At 36.5% G+C, this 22,970-nt stretch overlaps 4 protein-coding genes across 7 annotated transcripts; 3 read left to right on the plus strand and 1 right to left on the minus strand.

Annotated features, from left to right (window-relative positions):
• The first annotated feature begins 3,490 nt into the window (after positions 1-3,490).
• On the plus strand, positions 3,491-10,982 carry LOC140886749 (probable cytosolic oligopeptidase A). The gene is made up of 16 exons (XM_073293534.1): positions 3,491-3,897; positions 4,144-4,311; positions 4,398-4,521; positions 4,710-4,786; positions 5,171-5,314; positions 5,430-5,660; positions 6,231-6,321; positions 6,820-6,941; positions 7,538-7,645; positions 7,751-7,996; positions 8,657-8,802; positions 9,382-9,499; positions 9,945-10,136; positions 10,232-10,297; positions 10,469-10,540; positions 10,632-10,982. The coding sequence occupies exons 1-16, from the start codon at positions 3,520-3,522 to the stop codon at positions 10,707-10,709; spliced, it is 2,361 nt and encodes a 786-aa protein (XP_073149635.1). The 5' UTR covers positions 3,491-3,519; the 3' UTR covers positions 10,710-10,982.
• Positions 10,983-11,868: 886 nt separating this feature from the next.
• Positions 11,869-14,165, plus strand: LOC140887654 (uncharacterized protein At4g37920). The gene is made up of 6 exons (XM_073295055.1): positions 11,869-12,065; positions 12,173-12,450; positions 12,784-12,949; positions 13,319-13,563; positions 13,683-13,870; positions 13,961-14,165. The coding sequence occupies exons 1-6, from the start codon at positions 11,921-11,923 to the stop codon at positions 14,163-14,165; spliced, it is 1,227 nt and encodes a 408-aa protein (XP_073151156.1). The 5' UTR covers positions 11,869-11,920.
• On the plus strand, positions 14,138-19,959 carry LOC140887653 (glycine-rich domain-containing protein 1-like). 4 transcript variants are annotated; one of them, XM_073295051.1, is made up of 10 exons: positions 14,138-14,267; positions 16,046-16,193; positions 16,487-16,604; positions 16,707-16,961; positions 17,132-17,581; positions 17,777-18,315; positions 18,715-18,910; positions 19,100-19,267; positions 19,342-19,669; positions 19,703-19,959. In XM_073295051.1, exons 1-10 carry the CDS (start codon positions 14,252-14,254, stop codon positions 19,792-19,794), a joined length of 2,310 nt encoding a protein of 769 aa, XP_073151152.1. In that variant the 5' UTR covers positions 14,138-14,251; the 3' UTR covers positions 19,795-19,959. The 4 variants fall into 4 exon arrangements, with proteins under 4 accessions (XP_073151152.1, XP_073151153.1, XP_073151155.1 ...); XM_073295052.1 differs by having other exon boundaries at positions 19,342-19,654; XM_073295053.1 differs by lacking the exon at positions 14,138-14,267 and adding an exon at positions 15,457-15,600.
• Positions 19,960-20,401: 442 nt separating this feature from the next.
• Positions 20,402-21,339, minus strand: LOC140893131 (uncharacterized protein At5g65660-like). Its single transcript, XM_073302197.1, has 2 exons — positions 20,994-21,339; positions 20,402-20,822 (listed from the first exon to the last, which is right to left on the minus strand). Exons 1-2 carry the CDS (start codon positions 21,225-21,227, stop codon positions 20,646-20,648), a joined length of 411 nt encoding a protein of 136 aa, XP_073158298.1. The 5' UTR covers positions 21,228-21,339; the 3' UTR covers positions 20,402-20,645.
• Between the last annotated feature and the right edge of the window lie 1,631 nt (positions 21,340-22,970).

Consider the following 22,970-nt stretch of genomic DNA (forward strand, 5'->3'; position numbering starts at 1 on the left):
GATGACACCATGAACACACACCGTAATCATGAACATGTTCGTTTTTTGTTTCTTTTGCATCATGAATTAATTATTTGAATCTAGCATGAATGATGTAGATTAGTTGAAATGATTTTTATGAAATTTCGGTTTATGTGATTGAATTTCATCAAATTTAATCGAATTTATAGATTTTAATGCTTTCAATTTATCGATCACGAATTTAATGATTTAATTATGATTCCATTATTCGGGAGAGGGGATTTGAATTAAGATCACAAGAAACACATTGTTGCAAATTTATATAGTTCGAAAGACGCATAACTTCAGCAAAACTGAAGACAACAATCATTTTCATTCATCATTTAATTCTAAATTTTTAATAGGAATGTTGGAATCAAAACTTAATGATGCGTATTCTATTAATCACTTGGGAAAGAGGAAATAGAGATAATTAAGTGTTCTTAGCTATTAAATAAGTGGATCGGAATCCATGAACATAAATTCTAGAAAGATAATAGTCTTGAAAGTTAACTTAAATCAAACCTCTAGATAATTTTATCGCATTGATATTTGCTCGGTTGTGTGCATTTGCGTGCCAGTTTTCTATTTAATTTATTTAAAGTTGAAAGATCTCGTTTTCTTATTTTCTAGATAAATTAAAGTCTCAACTATTTTAATTACAAGCATTAATATAATTTTGAATACATACTCTTCGCCTAATCCTAATTTCAATCACAAAATAATTGATCAATAAAAGTAAACATATTATTATTTAACCATCATTATTTCACATCTTATAAAATTAGTTTAATAGTCTCAGTATTATTTATCTATATATAATTAATCTCATTACGTAAACACAACTTAAATAAAACTTAACAATCGTCATCTTCATTCTTCCCTTCCCCAACATCATACTTCAAAGCTTCAAGCACTACAACAAATATGACTTTTCGCAGCGCAACATTAACGACGCACATTAAAAGCACGCTGTTGATATTTTTACTAACAGCGCGCACATTTTTGTACACTGCTAATGTATTGGTATATTATAACAATAACAACGTACAATAAATGCACGATGTTAATAATAGTTTCAACGCCGTGCAAAAAAAGAATGTCGCTATAATTTGTATCTACAGCGTGCAATCTGCACGCTGTTAATAGGTGAAAGTAAATAATTTCCCCATATTGCCTTCCGCGCCAAATTCCTAAAATAATTCATTCTGCACTTTCTATATAATTCATTCTGCACTTTCTATAAGTAACGAGCAGCGCCTCTCGTCTCATTTTTCTTCATTGTGTTCTGTATCTGTTTGTGTCTCAAATTTGGACGCCTCTGATCATCTCAGCCTCGAAAGTTTGTTCTTATTCTTCTCCATCAATCCTTCTTTTTTTCTCGCAGTGGTGCGTGCATACCCATCCCTAGCTCATAACTTAAGCTTGGGTATTTTTTTTTCAAGTAATTTGTTGCTATATTTTTCACAACTAGATGTATGTTTGTGGTTTGATTGAGAATTATTGTGCGTTGAATTTTGGAGGTGGAAAGAATCATCGTCCTTTGAATTTTCTTTGTGGTTTTAGCTCTGGTATTGAGAATTGAGAAAGAATCACCATCCTCTGAAACAATCTTGGCAGGTCTCCTGTTTGTGGGAGTGGTCGGTGGATTTAGAAAGTTTGGGTTAATAAGATTTTGGTGGAGAAAGTGAACCTAATTCGACCCAATGATGAAATGCGTTTCTTGATGAAGCAATAGGAAGCACAATTGCATGGTTATCAAAATTTATAGTCTTGTGCGATTGATATAAATTCAACTGTTTTGTGGGCTGTTTTGTGAAAGATTTTGTATCTTGTTTTGGGTGTTGAGACAACTTTTTGCGATCCATTTTGTAGTAAAGATGTGATTTTTATTTGTTTTAATGAATGAAATTTTGGGTTTAGTTATTCAATTTCATTTCTATGTCTAGTTGGTTGATGTTTTTTGGAATAAAATATATAAGACTATCCACGATTAGGGCTGGGTGGGTACGGTATACCGAACTTTACAAAGAATACCATATATCATACCGGAAAAAAATTTTGCTACTGAAAAATGAATACCGTTATCGTAACGAAATTTTGGTATGACTTCAATTTTTTAGATAAAATAATATTATCTTTTGTTTATTCAATATTATATTTATTTAAAATTTAAATTCAACCACATATTATTATATTTTTAAATTTAATGATAATTTTTTACTATTTTCCAAAAAGACTTTTGGGCGAAAAAGTTTCATGTTTATATTTTTAGCACATTTATATATATATATATATATATATATATATATATATATATAGTTTAACTCAAATCGTATTTTTATCTTTATTCTAAAATTATTATATTAAATAATATATCGCTCATAACATAATTGTATATTTGTTGCGTATATCTATATTTGCATATATACAAACCAATCATCATATTAAAAGTAAATGTTAAATTTATTTGATAAAAAATATTATTTAAAATTTTTTTACATTCGTATTTTTATGTATATTTAAAATTTTCGTATTAAATAACATATCACCATAATATTATTATTTTTTGAATATTTGTTGAGTGGGTCCTGCCGTCAGGTGCTGCACTCCCCCATAACTCCTATATATATATATATATATATTTTGTTATGTTGCCCATCAATCATGCCCAACTTCGTGTCCGTCATGTACAATAAGTGAGTTGACCAGTATAATAAGTGAGTTGACTTGTACATGGTGGATACGGAATTGAGCATAGTTGTTGGGCAGCATAACAAAACTATATACCCACCATGATGTGACAATTCAATCATTGGACCCGATGAATTGTGCATCCAATATTTGAGTGACACCTCATGGTTGACACATTGGTTGGGCACGGTAGGTTGACAACATAGCAAATACCTTATTAATAACAAATATTAAATTTTGTTTCATAATAATTTTTTTAAAATTAAATTTTATAAAAATACTATTTTGATTTTTGTTTTTAATTCAATCATATTTTTTTATTTATATTTTCAAAATTTTCGTTTAACTATTTGTAGTTGAGTTTTCTGTTTTTATATATATAAATTATAAAGGTATAACAAATATCATGTACAATGATATTTACAATAATAATATTATTAGATTTTGTTATTTTTATCGCGATATTTTGTATTTAATTTATCATGATATTTTGATATATTAAATTATTTCCTTTTGTTTTTTAAAAAATTTCAACATTTCAAATTGCATTTTAGTCCCTCGATAATTTTACAGCTATGATATTAACTTTATTTGAATATAATTCAAATTAATTACAAAAAAATTATAGAAACATGTAACGCGTACATCAATACACTAGTATTATATTATATTTATATAATATAATTATAAGCGAGTGAATTGCTAAAAAAAATATAAAAAATTATAAGTGAGTGAATACTGAATTGAAGAGAAGATGAAATCAAAAGGGAAATGAGAATCGGGATGCTCCAATTTCTCGTTATACCAATCTTGCTGTTATCTTTAATGGCCACCCGCCTCCCCATCTCTCGTTCGATCCAATTCCATTTCCATTCGCAGCCCATTTGTCTCCCAAAACCCAGAACCCAATTCCTATTTTATCCCCCCAATTCCCATTCGTGTCCCCTCTGGCCCACTTCCTTCTCCCGCTGCCTCCTCCCACCTCGCTCCAAATCAACCTTTGCTAGGCGTCGTCACGGTTCATTTCCGCCGTTTCGATCGTTCTCCGGCTCCATTTCATCCACGGTGTCTCCCTCCACTAGCGCGGAAATGGATTCAGACTCAGAAAGTAATCCGCTTTTGGAGGAGTTTTACTTCCCGCCCTTCGATTCCATCCTGGCCAAGCATGTCCGTCCCGGCATCCGCGCGTTGCTCAAACAACTTGTAAGTTTGGTTGTGTTGTTTGGGATTCATCTCGTGATACTTTGTCTTAGGCTCCTCGAGCAATTACGCTGGGATTAATAATTTGTCATCGTTCGATTAGATATAGGTTTAAGTCCTTGGGGTCAGTGGTATTGCTAAGCTGCATAACTAAAAAACAGATATAGGTGAATGAAGACGTGCTAAAATTGATGGAATCTTGTTGCCTTTTATGCTTGGCGTTTCTTTAACTGAGATGTGTGATCGTAGGAATTAGAGCTAGAGGAACTGGAGAGAACTGTGGAACCTACATGGCCAAAGCTGGTGGAGCCACTGGAGAGGATAGTTGACAGGATGGCTGTGGTATGGGGTGCCGTCTCCCATCTCAAGGCGGTTAAAGATAATGCCGAGCTTCGCTCTGCCATTGAGGAAGTCCAGGTGCATATTTTTGTTTTTGTTTTTGGGTTAATTTGTTTGGTTATTTTTGTTGCTAACATTTTTTTATTTTCTTTGTTACTATCTAGCCGGACAAAGTAGCTTTTGAGCTTAAGTTAGGTCAGAGTAAGCCTATTTACCATGCGTTCAAAGCTATTAGAGAATCGTCTGAATGGGATACCTTGAATGATGCTCGAAAACGGATTGTTGAGTGTACGTATTTGCAATCATTCTATTGTATGGTTTCAATAGTTATGATCTTCATGTGGACTGGTTTACATTTGGGTTGGTGTGGACCGAATGGCCTTCTCACATTTGCATTACTTTACTGTTCCATGCTATTGCTAGATGTTTGATTTTGAATGTTGATCTTAATTGTTCTCGCTGACCTGCTTTTGCAGCACATTTGAAGGATGCTGTTTTGAGTGGTATTGCCCTTGAAGATGATAAAAGAGAGGAATTTAACAAGATTGAACAGGTATATTAATTTTTGGTTGAACAGGTATATTTAATTTTTTGAGGATGCTGGAGTGGAAGCCATTTGGATGGAACTACTGTATTGTATTTGACGCTACTAACTTTAGATTTGAAATTACCTCTGGGAATAATATTGGGAGCTTATAGAAGGAAAGTTTTGATAAGTTTATGAATCTGCCTGTTCCATACTGTAAGAACCCATGTTCATTGGTGATTTCTGATTATTGTTATAGCGTAAAATTTGAAATGGCGCTAATCAACTTTTTGTCTGCTTTTCACCTTTTCAAGTTACCCTAACCTTTAGTGGATTTCCCATACTTTAAAGTATTGTTTGTGACCACTATTTTTAGGATCATTAATCTTCTCTCCTCAAATGAATGTGAAGGAATTGGCAAAACTATCTCAAAAATTTGGAGAGAATGTTTTGGATGCGACAAAGAAGTTTGAAAAGTTGATAACAGATAAGAAAGACATTGAAGGGTTGCCAGCTTCAGCTCTCGGGTTGGCTGCACAAACAGCAGTGTCCAAGGTATTTATATAATTATGTCAATGAGTTAAGTAATAGCTCTAATTTGTGAATTGGAATATTGGATATGATGCCATCTATTGATCTTCGTCATTTGTCTTTCTCCTATTGATAACAGGGACATGAAAATGCTACTGCAGAGAGTGGGCCGTGGATAATTACATTGGATGCCCCAAGTTTTATGGCTGTTATGCAGCATGCTAAAAATCGAACACTGCGAGAGGAAGTCTATCGAGCCTATATAACCCGTGCTTCTAGCGAAGATATGGATAACACATCAATAATTGACCAAATTTTGAAGCTTAGATTGGAAAAGGCTAAGCTTCTCGGGTACAATAACTATGCAGAGGTAGGACTTGTTATTTAATTTATTTCATCTATAAGTCTCTTGCTATGTAGCATGGGTACTTTAAAAATTTTTTTTTTTGGAGTATCGGGTACGGGTACGACACGCGGATACACGTGTCGGATACGGCAAATGACGTGTCGTTGACTTTTTTCAAGTTTGACCAGTTGGGTACGGCATGGGTACGGCTTGGCTCAAATCGCAAAAAATTGAAAGTTTTAAGGGTGCAATTGAAAAGTGAGAAATTTATGAGGACTTTTTAATAAATATATTAATATCAATTGGGCTTAAAAAAGCCTTAAATCTTCTATTCTCTCTTCGATCGTTCCTCTTTCCCACTTTCTGTTTCTCTCGTCGTCTATCATCACCAACCCACCGCTTGAAGCTTTCCGCTCGCTGCTCGCGGCTTGCCGCCGCCGGCCACCGGCCGCTACTCGCCGCCGCCTGATCAGTGTCCTATATTTTCAAAATTTCCCGTATTGCCGTACCGGTATCGTATCCGATTCGATACCCGTACCCGTATCCATGCAACATAGGTCTCTTGCATATGCCTAATTATGTAACTTTTATCAGGTAAGTATGGAGACCAAGATGGCAACTGTTGAAAAGGCTGGAGAGCTCCTCGAAAAACTACGTAGTGCATCTTGGGATCCTGCTGTTCAAGGTATGGTATTTCATTATCAGCCTTTCAGAACCACGCAACTATGCAAATGTGGTTGTTTTCCCCTTATTTTCTTCTAGGAATTTTTAGTTAACATTTTTGTTCTAAGTAAAATATGAGACACAGAGAGAAGGTATCTACTGATATACTGAATTATACTACACACTCACACATGCCCAACTGCACATCTTCAACATTAATTTATACACAATCTCTCACTGTGCTTTAGGGAAATAAAAGTATTAGGTGTTATTTGTTTTCTTGAACTTGGAAGAATGATGTTGCTTTATAACATTTATCAAAATCTGAAGAGCATACAAAAGTTGGGAAGGTTAATGCTTCAATATGAGATTTATCTAGGCAAGAAATTGGAAAATGAGCATTTTCCATCTTATTAAAGTTTATGGTAACTCTAGTTCTTTTTTCCATACTTCTTTGTAAAGGAAATATTGTTCAGATCGCCATTTTGCCGCATAGTTTAATTTTCCTTAATCTTTTCAGATATGGAAGACCTCGAAATTTTCTCAAGGAACCAAGGAGCTCCAGAAGCTGATAACTTGAACCACTGGGACACTGGCTTCTGGAGTGAGAGACTTCGTGAATCAAAATATGAAATAAATGAGGTGTGCTCCCTTGGGTTCTCAGTTCTCTGTTTCACTTTGGAATTTATTTGTTGGTTATTTTGATAGAGTTTTGTTTCTGTAGTTTCCGTATTGACACGTTTTCAGTGATGTTCCAAAGTGAATTTTTATCTTTTAAAATCTCCTTTTTTCTTCCTAGGGAATCAAGGGAGGATATTATTTATCATCTTATTCTTATTTAATACAGTTATATTTTGTGCAGCAAAGGGAATATGTCCTAATATTGCACATTTTAATTTTTTTAGTCGTAAATCATATGGAAGAAGTTGCTATGTATTCACAGTATTTATTTGGTATGGGAAGGAGACCCCACTGTATCCTTGTTTGGGTTCCTTGTGGTATTTCCCTTAAAAGATTCCTTCCAATTTGAAATCTCCAACTTAATTATTGTCAATTGTTGGAACGTCCCCTTTAAATATTAGGTTTTGAAGATGCATTTTCTATTGAACAGTCCTTGGTTACTTTTTTTTTGGCTTTTTCTTTAATTTACTAATTTTCCCCCATTTCTTGTTTTGATATCGTTTGACTTTCTGAAGTAAATAAGCCTTTTAGGTGGTTGCCTTTTCTAATATCAACAGGAAGAATTGCGACCTTACTTTTCATTGCCTAAAGTTATGGATGGTCTTTTTAGTCTAGCAAAACACTTGTTTGGGATCAATATTGAACAGGCAGATGGTATAGCTCCGGTACGACTTTCCATCTACCTTTCTTTTCTTTTTCCCGTGAGAGTTTATGGCTGGTGGTGCTTTTTTTTTTTTTTTCATCTGAATAGCCATGATAATAATTTATAGGTATGGAACAGCGATGTTCACTTTTACCGCATTAATGACTCTTTTGGTACCCCAATTGCGTTCTTCTATTTTGATCCATATTCCCGTCCCTCTGAAAAACGAGGAGGAGCATGGATGGATGAAGTGGTGGGTCGAAGTCGCGTCATGTCGCGGGATGGTTGTACGGCTAGATTGCCTGTTGCTCATATGGTTTGCAACCAAATGCCACCAGTAGGAGACAAACCAAGCCTTATGACGTTTCGTGAGGTAGAAGCACTCATATTTGCTCATATGTCTAAACTCTGGCTCTTTAAATGATTTGACCCTGAAAACATACTAGTTTACTCGCCGACTAGGCGCACACAACCCCCACACCCCCCCCCCCCCCCCAACAACCCCCTCCGCGCTTCACCAATTTGATCATAATACGTCTTAAAGCGAGGCCTGTTTTTGTGTCTATATGATGGAATGAAATATTACTCAATCATTAATAAAATTTCAATTCTCCAATATCCTGTGAAAACTGGCCTGATCCAACGTACAAAATTCAGACAAAATATTAACAATTTGCGAGTATGTTGAATGCTTTTGGTTATCTTTTATTGACTAGAGAGAATAATTTGATTCGTTTCCTATCAAAGAAAATGATCGGTATGAAGTCTCATCTAATTTGCGAGTTCTGTCAGACCTATTTGATCTCTGAATTTAAAGTTACTTTCTTATTTGATTATTGACATCTCAAATCATTCTTATTTGATTTAACGGATCCAATTATGCTCCAGAATATATTGTACCTCATTTACACAGCATCATTTGAAAGAAGAAGCTTGCCTCTTGATTATGATGCGTCAGGATATGATTTGTTTTGCTCAAATGTAAATGTTTAAATGAGTAATTTTGGTTATTATAATTATAATTTAATGTTAGGTTGAGACAGTCTTCCATGAATTTGGTCATGCCCTTCAGCACATGCTAACGAAACAGGATGAGGGTTTGGTTGCTGGTATAAGGAATGTAGAGTGGGATGCTGTGGAATTGCCTTCCCAATTTATGGAAAATTGGTGCTACCATAGGTAGGGATTTTGTCTTGCAACTGTCAATCATTGGCTTCAATCAAATTCTCAAACTACATTTCTTTTCATTGAATGAGTACTAGTGCAAGTTCTCTGACAAAATCATCTGTAGTTTTTCTTCTCTCCCGAGAGCAGCTGTAGTTGCATCATTTCTTCCATCAATATCTCCTCTGTAGTTGCATCATTTCTTCCATCAATATCTCCTCTGTAGTTGCATCATTTCTTCCATCAATATCTCCTCTGTAGTTGCATCATTTCTTCCATCAACATCTCCACAGATGCCAATTTTAAGCTTGTCTTCATTTTGTCACCTAAATTGTGCTAGGCATGACCAATTTATGCTAGATTTCACTTGGAGACATTTGGTTTTGAGGCGACTCTGAAGCCATAGGTTGTGGGTTAATATCAGAGTCGGGTCTTACTGCTTTGTTTGTACATTAACATGATGTCTCCAAAAGCCTGTTTATATTACCAAAGTTGAATTCTATTTGGAGCTCATTAGATTGTTGCAGCTCTAAAAAGTGTCAATGATCATGACCCACAATTTGATGTTGTGATGGATGCCGACACTTATTGCAGGGATACATTGATGAGTATTGGCAAGCATTATGAAACTGGAGAAGCTATTCCGGAAGACATCTACAAAAAGCTACTAGCAGCTAGGACATTCCGTGCTGGTTCTATGAGTCTTAGACAGGTTTGGCCGCGTGGTTTTCTTTATCAGAAGTCTTTCAGTATATGGTATTCAAAACTGTTTTCCAACCTTTATTCTGTCTGATAAATCTATTGATATTTCTTCAATTTTGGTTACTCAAAAGTTTGACTCTGTTCTTTTGACTCAAGTGATGAGATTAAATCTTCTTTGTACCTACTTTGTGGCATCCTTGTAGATTGAAAGTAATGCGTGTTTGTGTTCTGTTTTGATTATGGAAATGTTCTCATGGTAAATGTGTTCAAGTCTGCAGATGGAAGTTTTTCCTTCTATATGATGATGAGTCGATGACTCACAATTTCCATCACTATGGAAAATATTTGTTGGACATGCTTTCTCATCTAACTTCACCATTAAGTTATGCTGCCCTTAGTGATTGGTGTAGCCTTCTGATATACAATTACTTATTTATCTGTCTCGTGTGCTGCAGCTAAAATTCGCAACTCTCGATCTTGAATTGCACACAAAGTATGTACCTGGTGGTCCAGAGTCAATCTGTGATGTTGACAGAAGAATCTCTCAAAGAACACAATTGCTCCCTCCACTTCCTGAAGATAGGTTCCTTTGCAGTTTTAGTCATATTTTTGCCGGTGGATACGCAGCTGGATACTACAGTTACAAGGTGAAATGGTTCTTGCCTTCTGTTTGTCCGATGACAAATGAATGAGACCCTCCTCGTCTTCCCTTTCTAACAGTATTGATGTTCAAATTGTGCAGTGGGCTGAAGTTTTATCCGCTGATGCTTTCTCAGCATTTGAGGATGCTGGGTTGAACAATGATGAGGTACGCCAGTAAAATTTGTAAACGTTCATTTAAAAATCTGTAGTTTTGAATATCCTGGTGTCTTTTGTCGATATTCAACGATTAGATTCACCTAGCGCAATGTATAGACATCAAAATTCTGCATATATTTTTACCACGTCTTTCCCAACTGATTAGTGATATTTACAACAGGCTGTAAAAGAAACAGGTTATAGATTCCGAGAGACGGTTCTTGCTCTTGGAGGCGGAAAGCCACCCCTAGAGGTATAAAAGTGATACTTATTCAACATTTTAACCACCCCTTGTGAAAAGATTTTAAATCTGATTGATTGCTGAAATGCTTGTTTTCTCTCAGGTGTTTGTGGAATTCAGAGGGCGTGAGCCCTCACCAGAGGCACTGCTTAGGCATAACGGACTACTGCAAGTGGCATGAGATTTATGCTTGACATACGCAGTTGAAGATACAAGGGAATACAGAATGTCATATGCGAAAAATCACAGTTTAGAATGGCATGAATAATACTTACAGTTCAGTCAAGATCCAAACGTTTCTTTTGCTCTGATAACTAACTGGCATATTTATAGACATGTCTGAATGCCCCTTCTCTACATTTAATACTTACAGTTGTCTTAATCGATCCTTTTCAAATGGTTCAACAAATCATGATGAATCTCATTGTCCTCGCATATGAAACTACATAATTTGTCTATTTGACGATGGGAAAACATATTCATGGTGATCTTTGCTTAAAGATTCAGCAAGTTTAGATGTCGTGCATTTTGTACCCGAACGTCAAGATTTCTTTCTGCAATCAAGCATTCATCGTTTGTTAAGAATTGGGTGAAATCGTGTACAAGATCATGCATTTTGCACCATTTTACCCGCTTGACCCCTACCCGGAAGAGTTGAAATTTTGGAAGAAAGAACAATTTGCTAAATCCTCAAAATATTCTCGCCCTTTCGGCTCCATGTCACCTGAAGTACCAGTAGAGTAGAGAAACCCCTATGCCATCCAAATCCTAATCAAGTCATCTACATATGATGGCGCAATAGGAGAAGCAATGTTTCACCGCCGGGTTTTCAAATTGCTCAACCCACATTGGGCCCGGTAAGTCCTTTTGGTTTGCAAGTTAAATAGATCGATTTATGGGCTTGGCCAAGCATCACAATTTTTCTCATCCTTCCATAACTTGGTTTTCATCGATCAAAGTTTCGTGTTTGTATAATCATGATTTTATTTTTAATTTATTTTTTTTCATAATTTTGTAATTAAATTTCAAAATAATATTTGTAAAAAAAAATTAAAAAATAAATCAAAATTTGGGAAAAAAAATTAACTAAAGATATTATTGATATATTAAAATAATCTCACCAAAATTTAGTTCTTATTCAACTCTCTACCTTGGTTAATAGTATTGATATCTATATATATATCTATTATATTATAAAAAGTGAATAAAATTATCTCTTTACTCTACGCTATTGTATGAATAATAAGCAATAAAAGTATTTAAAAAAAAAGAGGCAATAAAAGTGTGATTATTTTCAATATTTTATTAGATATGAAATTTGGACAACAAAAACCAACAAATAATAAGCAAGCAAAAGCTTAGAGGATAGAAGTAGAACAGAAGAGCTAGACTATGGCCGCTAAACCCTCAATCTTCAGAGCTGCCATGGCTCCCTTTCCTGCGGAATTACCCTCTATTTCGTCTAAATTACCCACTATATCTACTTCTCCTCTCATGCTACCGTACCTTAAATCCCACAAACCAAAAAGAAATATTCGTGAGTTTTTAATTTGGTTTCTTTCTTTTCATGTTATTCTTTCTCATCTTGCGCTACAATCTTGTATAATGTTAAGTTTTCCTCTCTTTTTTTTGGGGTTAAATAAGGGTTCTTTGCCAGTCCTGTTACTGAGGCAGAAGCAGATGTGGAGGCTGATGTTGAAGTAGTAGAAGGATGCACAATGACCCAATTTTGTGACAAGATGATTGATGTGTTCTTAAATGAGAAACCCAAGTCTAAAGATTGGAAGAAATTATTGATTTTCAGAGATGAGTGGAAAAAGTACCGGGAAAGATTTTATAATCGGTGTAAAGTGAGGGCTGATGCTGAAAATGATGCTCAACTGAAGCAAAAATTGACTGAATTATCAAGAAAAGTTAGAAAGGTACTGTTAGTGAATAGTTTGTTTTCAAAAAAAAGAAATCACGATTCCTTATTTTGTCTGGCTTTACCAGCTTCCTTCTTATGAATTCGTGTAAATATAGTTTGAATGATTTCATTCCAAAGATTACATTTTTGGCCTCACAATTCACTCAACGTCGTTAGAACTTCATCAAATGCTGGTTTGTGGTAGGGGATGGACCGGGTTAAAAAAGGTCGAATTTTGTATTCAATCCTTGAAGAATTGACCATATGACTTTTGGGCTTTGAATGTGTGCTGCTTTAGAAAGAGTATTTGTTTGCTAGGTCTTGTTCAATAATGCATGTGTGCTTGCAGATTGATGATGGAATGGAAGAGCATAGCGAACTTCTCAAAGAGGTACAAGATAGTCCTCTTGACATAAATGCGATTGTAGCTAAGCGACGCAAGGATTTCACCGGAGACTTCTTTCGTCATCTCACTTTGCTTGCGGAAACCTATGATGGGTTGGAGGACCGAGATGGTAATATGCCTTAACATTTGACAACCCACCACATATCAGATTGCATTTTTCTTGTATTACTTCTATTTATTTCATCTGTTGAGTAATGGTATTCTGTATTTTGGAGAAACACTTTACGCTGGTGTATGATAAGAAAAATAATTGCTTAATACGATTAAAAGTTCAATTAAATTTGTTTAATTAGGTAGAATATTTGTTTCATCATATGAGGTAGCGTAGGTCGTTAGCAAAATGATCATGTTCACGGCCTCAACGCTTCTGTATGATTCTTTTTCCTTTTTTTCTTTTTGTACTACAAAAGCTTCTGTATGATTCTACTTGGCCTAAGAATGACTAAAGAGCATTGCATGTGTTCCTATGATTTGGCAGCCATTGCGCGACTTGGTGCTAGATGCTTAGCAGCGGTTAGTGCTTTTGACAACACTTTGGAGATTGTGGGCACTTTAGACACCGCCCAGGAAAAATTTGATGATATCTTGAATTCCTCATCGATAGATGTGGCTTGCGAAAAGATCAAAAGCCTTGCTAAGGCGAAAGAACTGGACTCATCCTTGATTCTACTGATTAATGGTGCTTGGGCATCTGCAAAGGAGTCTGCAAGCATGAAAAATGAGGTAGTATGGTTTTATCCGTGTTTGGCTTAAAATGCCGTTCTTTGTGCTATTGTATTCTCATTTACTCGAGAAATATGCTTAGTGTTATCATATAAATAACTGCTAGAAATTATTGACAGGTGAAAGAAATAATGTACCGTTTGTACAAAACGACACAAAGTAGTTTAAGGAGTATTGTACCGAAAGAAATCAAGCTGCTCAAGTATTTGCTGAACATAGCTGATCCTGAAGAGCGATTTTCCGCATTAGCCACAGCCTTCTCTCCTGGTGATGAACGTGACGTGAAAGAACAAAATGCCATATACACGTAAATCACATACCTTCCTCCAATCTTGACAAATAATTCATGTACTTTCTTTCATTATTTAAACATGTTTCCAATGTAATAATATGATAGAACGCCCAAGGAACTGCACAAATGGGTTAAGATCATGCTTGACGCATACCACCTGAACAAAGAAGAGACTGAAATTCAGGAAGCCAAGAAAATGAATCAACCTGTGGTGATCCAGAGACTCTTCATATTGAAAGAAACTATCGAAGAAGAGTACATGGAGCGGAATACCACAAGCGAAAAAGATGCAAACTCTGAGGACTCGTGAACAGATGTACTTCATGGCTTGTTGCTAAGCTTGGTGCTTCAATCTTGAGAGCTTCGATTCTATGGTAACAACATGCGATCAGCCCCATGTGTTCGGGGTGTGGTAAGTAGTGTTTTAGCTTTCGAGTTGGTAAAAGGGGTATGATCGATGCTTGTTTTGTGCCTGATGAATATTGAAGATGCTTGCAAGATTTTGCCAAAAAAAAAAAAAAAAAAAAAAAAACTCACGAGGTCGAGGCGGACCCATGAGGATCGTCTTGCTCGAATGAAACGAGAGAAATAATAATAATTTGATGTATTTCCATAAAATTTGTCTTTTTTTTTTTAATCTTTACCCGAGCCGTCCCTCTTAAAACAATACAGTGCCCACGTGATTGTGGAAGAAAATTAGCTACCGAGAATTTTCCCTCATCATCATCAAATGTATCATCATCATAATATAAGAATCGAACTAGTTAATCAATTATCAAGGATCTTTTGATCTAGTGACAAAACATAAACTCTCATATATAATGTCTTGAGTTTGATTCTCACCCGTTTGAGTTGTTAGATTAGATAGGATTTTCACTTTGTAACAAAAAAAACTAGTTAATCAATTTAATATAGGCCGCCCATTCCAACAAAAAGTGGAAATCCTATCTAAAAACTCGGGAAAAAAACTAGTTCTTGATATAGAGTCCCAAAATATTAATTCCATCTATTTCGGGGAAAAATATCAAATAGCAAAACAGCATCTTTGGAGGTATCTTTATTGTTGGAATGTGTTGCCTTTAAATCGCGTGCACGATTTGAGTGACTCCGAACGGTCTTTGCGTGAGCCAAACAGCTAACTCACGTTTCTTTCGCATGGTGTCGAAAATTTTTTAATTAAATAAACTACTTAACTAATAATACGTTACTATAACTTCAATAAATAACTTTTTTTAAAAATATATATATATATATATTGCCTTGATTTGGTGGAGTGATACCTTGCCGCTCCAAGATCGAATTTTCGGGCAAACCCATGTAAGAAAAATGACAGTTTCATAAAAAAATTATTGCCCAGATTTCCTATAACTCGACTAAAGAACTAATTTAAACACAATACAGAATTCTAAAATTAGAAAACAAAAAATTAGCTGACGCGTAAAATTTATTGCGTGGTAGTACATAGCCATCTCTCAAAACAACCTAAACTTGATGATCTGCCGGCTTTGCCCTCACAAATGCCATAAATAAACTATGAAAACGAGGATTGTCGTGTTATTTTCATAATATGTATATTTGATTTCCAAAGGGTAAGATCGTCCTTCAGATTCCTGCTTGTACTTCACAAATTTGGATAACGTACTCTTTTAATGCTTACGAAAGATTCTATAAATATCATGTTCTCTATAGCAAATTAATACAATCTGTTTCTACGGATCTTTGTCAAATTGCAATCAACTTGTTGAGTGAGTGTTCTCTACAGATAATTCATTCTTTCTGTGATTGTTACTATTTCTGTTGCAGTTTTAGTGATTTTAAGCAAGTTGACCTGTGTTGTGTTATGATCAATCATTTTTGGTAATTTAAAAGTTAAGTTAATGGACATTATTGGTTATATGGCATTTGAATTTGGATTGATCGAAAGATTTTGTGGTGGTCTGCTTCTATTTTCTGGCTGCTGAGTTCTTATTTGATTTCACTTCAGTTCATTTAACTTTCTGATGATCATTGTGTTCTTATTCATTTTCTTGGCTAGCTATTTATCTGTTACTTCTATTTTTTGATCACTATAAAGTGTAAGTCAGTAGCTATTTATCCGTTACTTCTATTTTTTGTCTATTAACTAAAGAGGTGCAAGTCAGTAGTCCATATGTTTCATTAAGAGCTGAATTTTGTGGGTGAATATGTAAGGAATGGAGATGGAGTGGAAAGCAGCGCAGAGCATTGAAATAAGCGTAGACCTTGTATCTGAGGCAAAAAGTCAGCTCCAGTTTCTTGCGGCCGTGGATAGAAAGCGTTGGCTTTATGAAGGGCGGGGTCTCGAAAGGGCCATTACAAGGCAAGCCTTTTGTTCCGAAATTGCTGACACTGACAATTTTTATGTTCCAGTTTTCAAGATTTTTAATGATCGATTGAGCCATTCGACATGAAATGCAACAAATAATAGCAATATTGTGATCCAAATATTGTTTAAATCTTTGATTGGTTTTTGCGTATTCTTGATGCCTGAAATTTGGATTCTACAAATTTCAGTTCATGTAGAGGTTGTCGGTGTTTTGTACTTCGTACATTGAAACACACAATGTTGTTGTTATACTTGCCATTTAATTTGTCTAATTTATAACCCTTCAGGTATAATACTTGTTGGCTTCCTTTGCTGGCAAAACATTCCGAATCCCCACTGTGTGAAGGCCCATTGGTGGTTCCATTAGACTGCGAATGGATTTGGCATTGTCACAGGCTAAATCCAGTATGCCTTTGTACTTTCGTTTTGTAGTTTGCTTTTATTTTATTCGACTCTACAGTAGATCAACTGATTCATCGAAAATTAATTAATTATCTCATGTTCCAGGTCGTGTACAAATCGAACTGCGAAAAGTTCTATGTGAGAATTCTGGACAATTCTAATGTTGTTTCTACTGTGGGAGGAACTTTGACGAAGACATCAGAAGAAATTTGGAAGAATTTATACCCTGATGAGCCCTTTGAATTGGATCTAGCTGACACTCTGAATGACAATTCAAATGTAAAGCAACTTGGAGGCGAAAAGTGCACCATGTATGATCTAGTGTCAGCTGTTCGGAGGCAGAGTCCATTCTTTTACCAGGTGATGTCATATTTTAAATTTGTTTTCATTTTGTCATCCTATAGCTTATTGTTTGTGCAACCTATCATTATTTTGGAGAAAGATCCTTTTAAGAAGTACCGAAATGCACGCGCGCACAAACATATACATACTCGTCATTGTTGCTTACTTAAGGTTTATGTGTGTCGTAGGTGTCCAGGCTTCATATGAACGACAACAGCTATCTTGAGGGAGCTGTGGCTAGGTACAAAGGATTTTTGCACCTTATTAAGAGAAATAAGGAGAGATTCATCAAAAGCTTCTCAGTTCCAACTTATGATATAGATCTCATTTGGCACACTCACCAGTTGCATCCGGTTTCTTATTGCAAAGAACTCATAGCAATAATGGGAAAAGTATTGGAACATGATGACTCTGATTCGGACAGAACTAAAGGGCAGAAACTGGATGTCGGATTTTCAGGGACTACAAAGAACTGGGAGGAACTGTATGGCTCTAGATATTGGAGAGCAGGAGCAATGTACAAAGGTAGCAACCCTTCGCCAGTCAGAACTACTCCGTACTCCGACATCTTGACCAGGGAAACGGCCACATCCAACGGAAGTCAAAGCATTACACTTCCTAAGATGAGAGTAGTGGAGGTATTTTTTAAGGACCTTCATATTTCATATATTTCCATAAATTTAATTGCTTATAGAGTTATAGTCAAGCATAAACTAACAGAATTAAATTGAAGAGCTTTGATTCTTACAATGTTTGAGAGAGGGTGGGAAGAGAGACTGGATCCATGGATGGAAAACAGTTGATTTTCGAAACTTCTTATCTGAAAATTTCAGGTAATGCTAGAGTTTGTGGATGTAAGAAATCTTCCGGAAGCGCACAAAGGAAGTCTTTTGGTGTTCTTCAGTAAAACTCAACCTGATGCAATCTTCAATGCAAAGCAGAGCCTTACAATTTCGACTGAATCTGGAGATAAACAGGTGGCTTCCTTCAATTGTGAACCATCTGGGCATCTGAAATTTGAACTTATGTCATGCGTACCTTCCAGCTTACCCGTATTAAAGTCATACAAACCTATGGGCAGCTGTTCCATATCTTTAGAACATTTATTGGCCCCAGGTTCTTGCCCTATGGTGGAGAAATGGTTGGAATTGGTGCCAGTTTCAAATATGACAGAATCCAAACCAATTAGCCTACGAATGGCCATCTCAGTTGCTACGCCAACTCCGGCACCATATGTTCTTCGTATGATTCGTACTCAGCCATTCATGAAAAGCTCTTGCCGTTTCCCACGACCAGGAAGGGTTCAATTGGTTAAAAGTTGGACTAGAGTTGTCAATGAGGCTGGAGATTCTGTCATCAGTTTAAAGATCAGGTAAATTAAATTCCACAATTTTCTTTTTATGTGAGTTGCAGTGGTTTATAGGACTTTGATATGTCTAGCAGATTCATGATAAGTGGTAACTTATTTTCCTTCACTATAAGTTACCGACTGTGTTGTGACTTGATTATTATGGATCATTACTGAAGACAAGTTATTTCCTGGTCAAGTAGAAAATGGAACTTCATGAAGAAAAAGCAATTAAAGTTCATTTTTTTATGCGAATGACTTAGAATAGTGATTATCCTAAAGATAATACAAGGGTTGTGTTGATGCATTCATATTCCATTGGTTGAAATTTGTGTTCATCTACTCGAGCCACAAGGGTTTTTCTCTTGATCTTTTTCAGATTTAGGATTTTCTAATCACTTACATTTTATGGACTCATTACAGAGGTTTCAAAAAGTTGAAGGGTAAGAAAACCATAGTGAGAAGAGAGCTGGTGGGCATCATGCAATCAGGGGAAACATGCACACTGGCCGAGTTTTCCGATTCGAAGTGGTCATTTGTAAATTCTACATGGTCCCTTCAGTTTCCAAGTTCAAAACAAGATGATGGCCACCTCTTGGCGCTGATTGGCCCTCAGAATGTATGTCTTTTCCTTTTCTACTAGATTTCACAAACCCCTAAAAATGAATGCAAAATGGTGGAAGAATAGGGCAATGCATGTAATTCAAATGAACAAGTGTTGATCCGTGAATCATAGATTTGTATTTGATGGTCACGATTGTTATCATTTGTTAGATGACTATAACTTTGGTGTATGTCTTCTGCACAGGTAAGACTTTTCAATGGTGGTAGGCTTGATTATGAATCAGCAAACTGCTTGAAACATAAACACAAACACGAGCTTGAAAGCCACCTGATGACAGCAATAGAATTCTCTGCAGATCATCCCTATGGCAAGGCGGTGGCGTTGCTTGACCTGAAATCTGGCACTGTAAAGGTAAACTTATTTGCTTAAAAGAAGCATTGAATATCTCCCCTGTTTCAGTCAGATGGTTCCTTTGGGAATGTCAGGTCAAAGACGAGTGGTTCCTTCTCCCCGCCATCATACTCAGCTTTATGCTTGGCAACGTATTGCTGAAGGAAATGTATGCTAAAGTTCGAGTAGGTGTGAAGGAGACACAACGCTCAAACGAAGAAATTAACCTAAAGGGAATGGATTGGAGAACTATTACAGACTCTGGAGGATGCGGTGGATGTGGTGGGGGTTGTGGTAGTGGGTGTGGAGGCATGGCAGTGAATGGTGGCTGCGGAGGTTGTGGTGGGGGTTGCGGCGGTGGGTGTGGAGGCATGGCAAAGGGTGGTGGCTGCGGAGGTTGTGGTGGGGGTTGTGGCGGTGGGTGTGGGGGCATGGCAAAGGGTGGTGGCTGCGGAGGTTGTGGCGGGGGTTGTGGCGGTGGCGGTGGCTGTGTTGATGGACAAGCAAATCAAATTATAATCCAAGGAAATGAGATATTAGTGGCGTGAGGTTGGAGAGTATAGTAAACTTTTAATCTTTTATGAATGTCTCCGTCTGATTAAAAGTTTGTGTTGTATTTGTGCACGTTGAGAGCATGCAACTTGGTACGTTAAATAAATAAAGCCTCTAGTTTTATGGCATCAATTCTCTAATCTTTTCTATTTATATTTTTATCACCTGTCATCCTTTTCGGATTCATTGAGATGTGAATGGATCTGTCCAAGATTTGTTTGACCTTATGCAACCCCTTTTTATTACATAAACTTATGTTACGAGGAGAGACCGTATAAAGAAATGATGTCGCTAAAGCTTGATCAATTAGGGCCCTCAATGGATGCCGATCTGAACAGAGTGCGAATATGATAAAGAAATTATAGTGTCTATACTGAAAGAAAGTGACCATTTGGTGAATCAACTAATAGTGATAGTTAGGAATAACATGTATTTTGTGTTGATATATATAAAACCAATCTCTTAGACGGCAAAACATATTGCTTCCTTTGTGGTGGCTGAATGTCTACCACTCACGCCACAAAATTTCTTCAATTTTGTAAAATATTCATCACTAATAAAGCAAAATGACCGTCCAAAACAATAGCACAAAACTGCTACCAACATTATCGAGGTAATACAAAAAAATTAATGATACTCAGGGGCCAGTTTCGTCATACAGATTTCCAACGCAATTTGATTAATGTAAAAATATTAATTTTCAATGTATATATATATCGGGTCAACCGTCAACCCATATCATTATAAAAGTGTACACAAAGATATTAATTCGATTTGAGTTTGACCATAAAAATTTATGTACACAATGGGTTAATACGTTTATATTAACATGAATTTCAACTACTAATTAAATCAACGGCAAAGCAGTCCGCAGGGGCTTAGGCGGCGGCGGCGGCGGCACATCCACTATGATTTTCTCCAGTCTGGGAGGCTGGCATGGAGAAGGCACTGCTATGAACTTTGGAACATTGTCCCCAGGCATGACTATAACTGGGAGGACTTGACTTTCTGGCTGCTTCAAATTCTGAAAGAAGGGGGGAAAAAAAAAAGAAATTGAACAATTTGAAAATATTCATCATCACTATAATGTTTGAACTTTTGAGTTGAAGTTGAAACACTCACAGCTAGATAGGCCAGTGGAAACTGCAACTTGGTACGCATAAATAAATAAATAAATTATACTGTACGTACGTACCATGTGTGGCGCTTGAGGTTTGCAAACATGATGATCAATTAGAGCAGTACCGGCCTCCACATGGGCGGCGGTGCGTCGAGATATAGCGTGGCGGCGCTTCTCCCAATGGTAGCAAAACGAGAATATGCCGCTGAGGCCGAAGATAAGCAACAATAATAGGGCTGTGCCCACCGGAAACGCCACCGTAGGCCGTGAACCTGTGCCATTTGCTACGCCGTGATTTGGGCTCTCCATTTATGAATTTCCAAAATTTGTGATCGCTTGATAATATAATTGGCTCCCCTCTTCAGGCAAAGAATTTGTACCGATCGATCGAGCTTTATTCAAGGAACATGAATATACTTAAATATGGAGTACAATGACAATATTTGTGTACTTTATAGGATAGCAGACTTTTAAAAAGTTGACTTGATAAAAAATAATAATTTAGTTTTTTTTTTTTTTTGAGATTTGAAGTAGGCTATATGGAGAATATTTTTCTGCTTATCATATCATTCATGCATGGGGGCTTCAAAAATAAGTGGGAAAGTGCATGCATATATATTAAATAATGATGCAGTGAAAAATATCATTAATGTATACAAGTAGTACTGGATGATAAATCATGTTGGTTATATGAATAAATTGGAAACATATTTACTAGAATTATAATTTTTTACAAGTTTTATGCACGATTTTATTTCTTATTAGGAACACTTTTTTCCTTCAAATGTGAAAGCAAACTGGTAATTTGGAAACTTTATGGCTCTTGCATGCTTAGGTAGCTAAGCTGCTTCCCTTGTGCATGCGTTTCCCACAAGGGAGGAAGTACTTGATGAATTAATGAGTACCTGAACCGATTAGAATTGTGTGTGTTATTTTTATTTGTACTTTTAGTTGATAACGGAGATTGTGAAAATTGAATATCGATTTCGAGACATGTCTCGTCAAATATACAAGTCGGTTAATTGTATTTTTATTTTAGAAAGACATTCACCTTATCTATATAGTACCACAAGGAATCAGCACTGTGGTGATGTTCCGGTGAGAAAATACCCCGTACCCAGGTATAAAAAAACCCCAGACGGGGGTGGAAAAATCCAAGGACGGATTAATCACCCGGGAGGAGGCTAAGGAACAAGGGCGCCTCTATTTCTCGGGACAGCGGAGCATCCCGGTGAGAAAATACCCTGGACCCAGGTATAAGAAAACCCCGGACGGAGGGAATATCCGGGAAAGTCTCAAGAATCAAAGAAACCCCGGACGGGGGTGGAATACCCGGGAAAGTCTCAAGAATCCTGGGAGGTCGGTGGGACCTGAGCTTTTCTATTCTTAGAGCTAGGAAGTGGCCACGTCCACTTAGAGTATCACAGATGCAAATCACAAACTAAATCAATACTAACCACGTTCCAACTGAATGAGCTCTTTTCTGAAATTACGGGGTGTCTAAATCACACGTTGTAACCATCCCATCATCCTGAAAGCTGTCAATAAGCCCATACTCAATAATCATTAAGGACCCAAACGGACGAGTATAAAAGCCTAGACAGAATCTCTCAAAGGGGCCAACTGATGATCATCATCATTCAGCACACACTCACTCTCTCAAATATCCGTATAAACATCATTTCCTAACAAAGAAGGCACTCGCCTATCTTTTCATGTGGGAATTTACCCACTCCCGGATACCCATTTTATGATAATCGCGTCAAGCACCTATATACAATGGATTCCAACCGTAATGGAATTGCCATGAACATACGTCCATCCAACTTTTTCTGCAATTAATTGATCTCTATATCGATATATCACTGAAAACTTCGATCCTACCCCATGGGGTAGATAACTCTCACTAATTGGTTCAAATCATATGGATCTCACTCAATCATGTGGGGCCCACATAATTTGAACCAATAAAATACTTCCACCTATCCCATGAGGTAATATCCATGGGGTAGGTTTGATTGATCCATATATCGGTGTTGGGTTCCGAAATTG

This window comes from Henckelia pumila, chromosome 3 (assembly GCF_033568475.1).
Source record: "Henckelia pumila isolate YLH828 chromosome 3, ASM3356847v2, whole genome shotgun sequence".
NCBI classification, from domain to species: Eukaryota; Viridiplantae; Streptophyta; class Magnoliopsida; order Lamiales; family Gesneriaceae; genus Henckelia; species Henckelia pumila.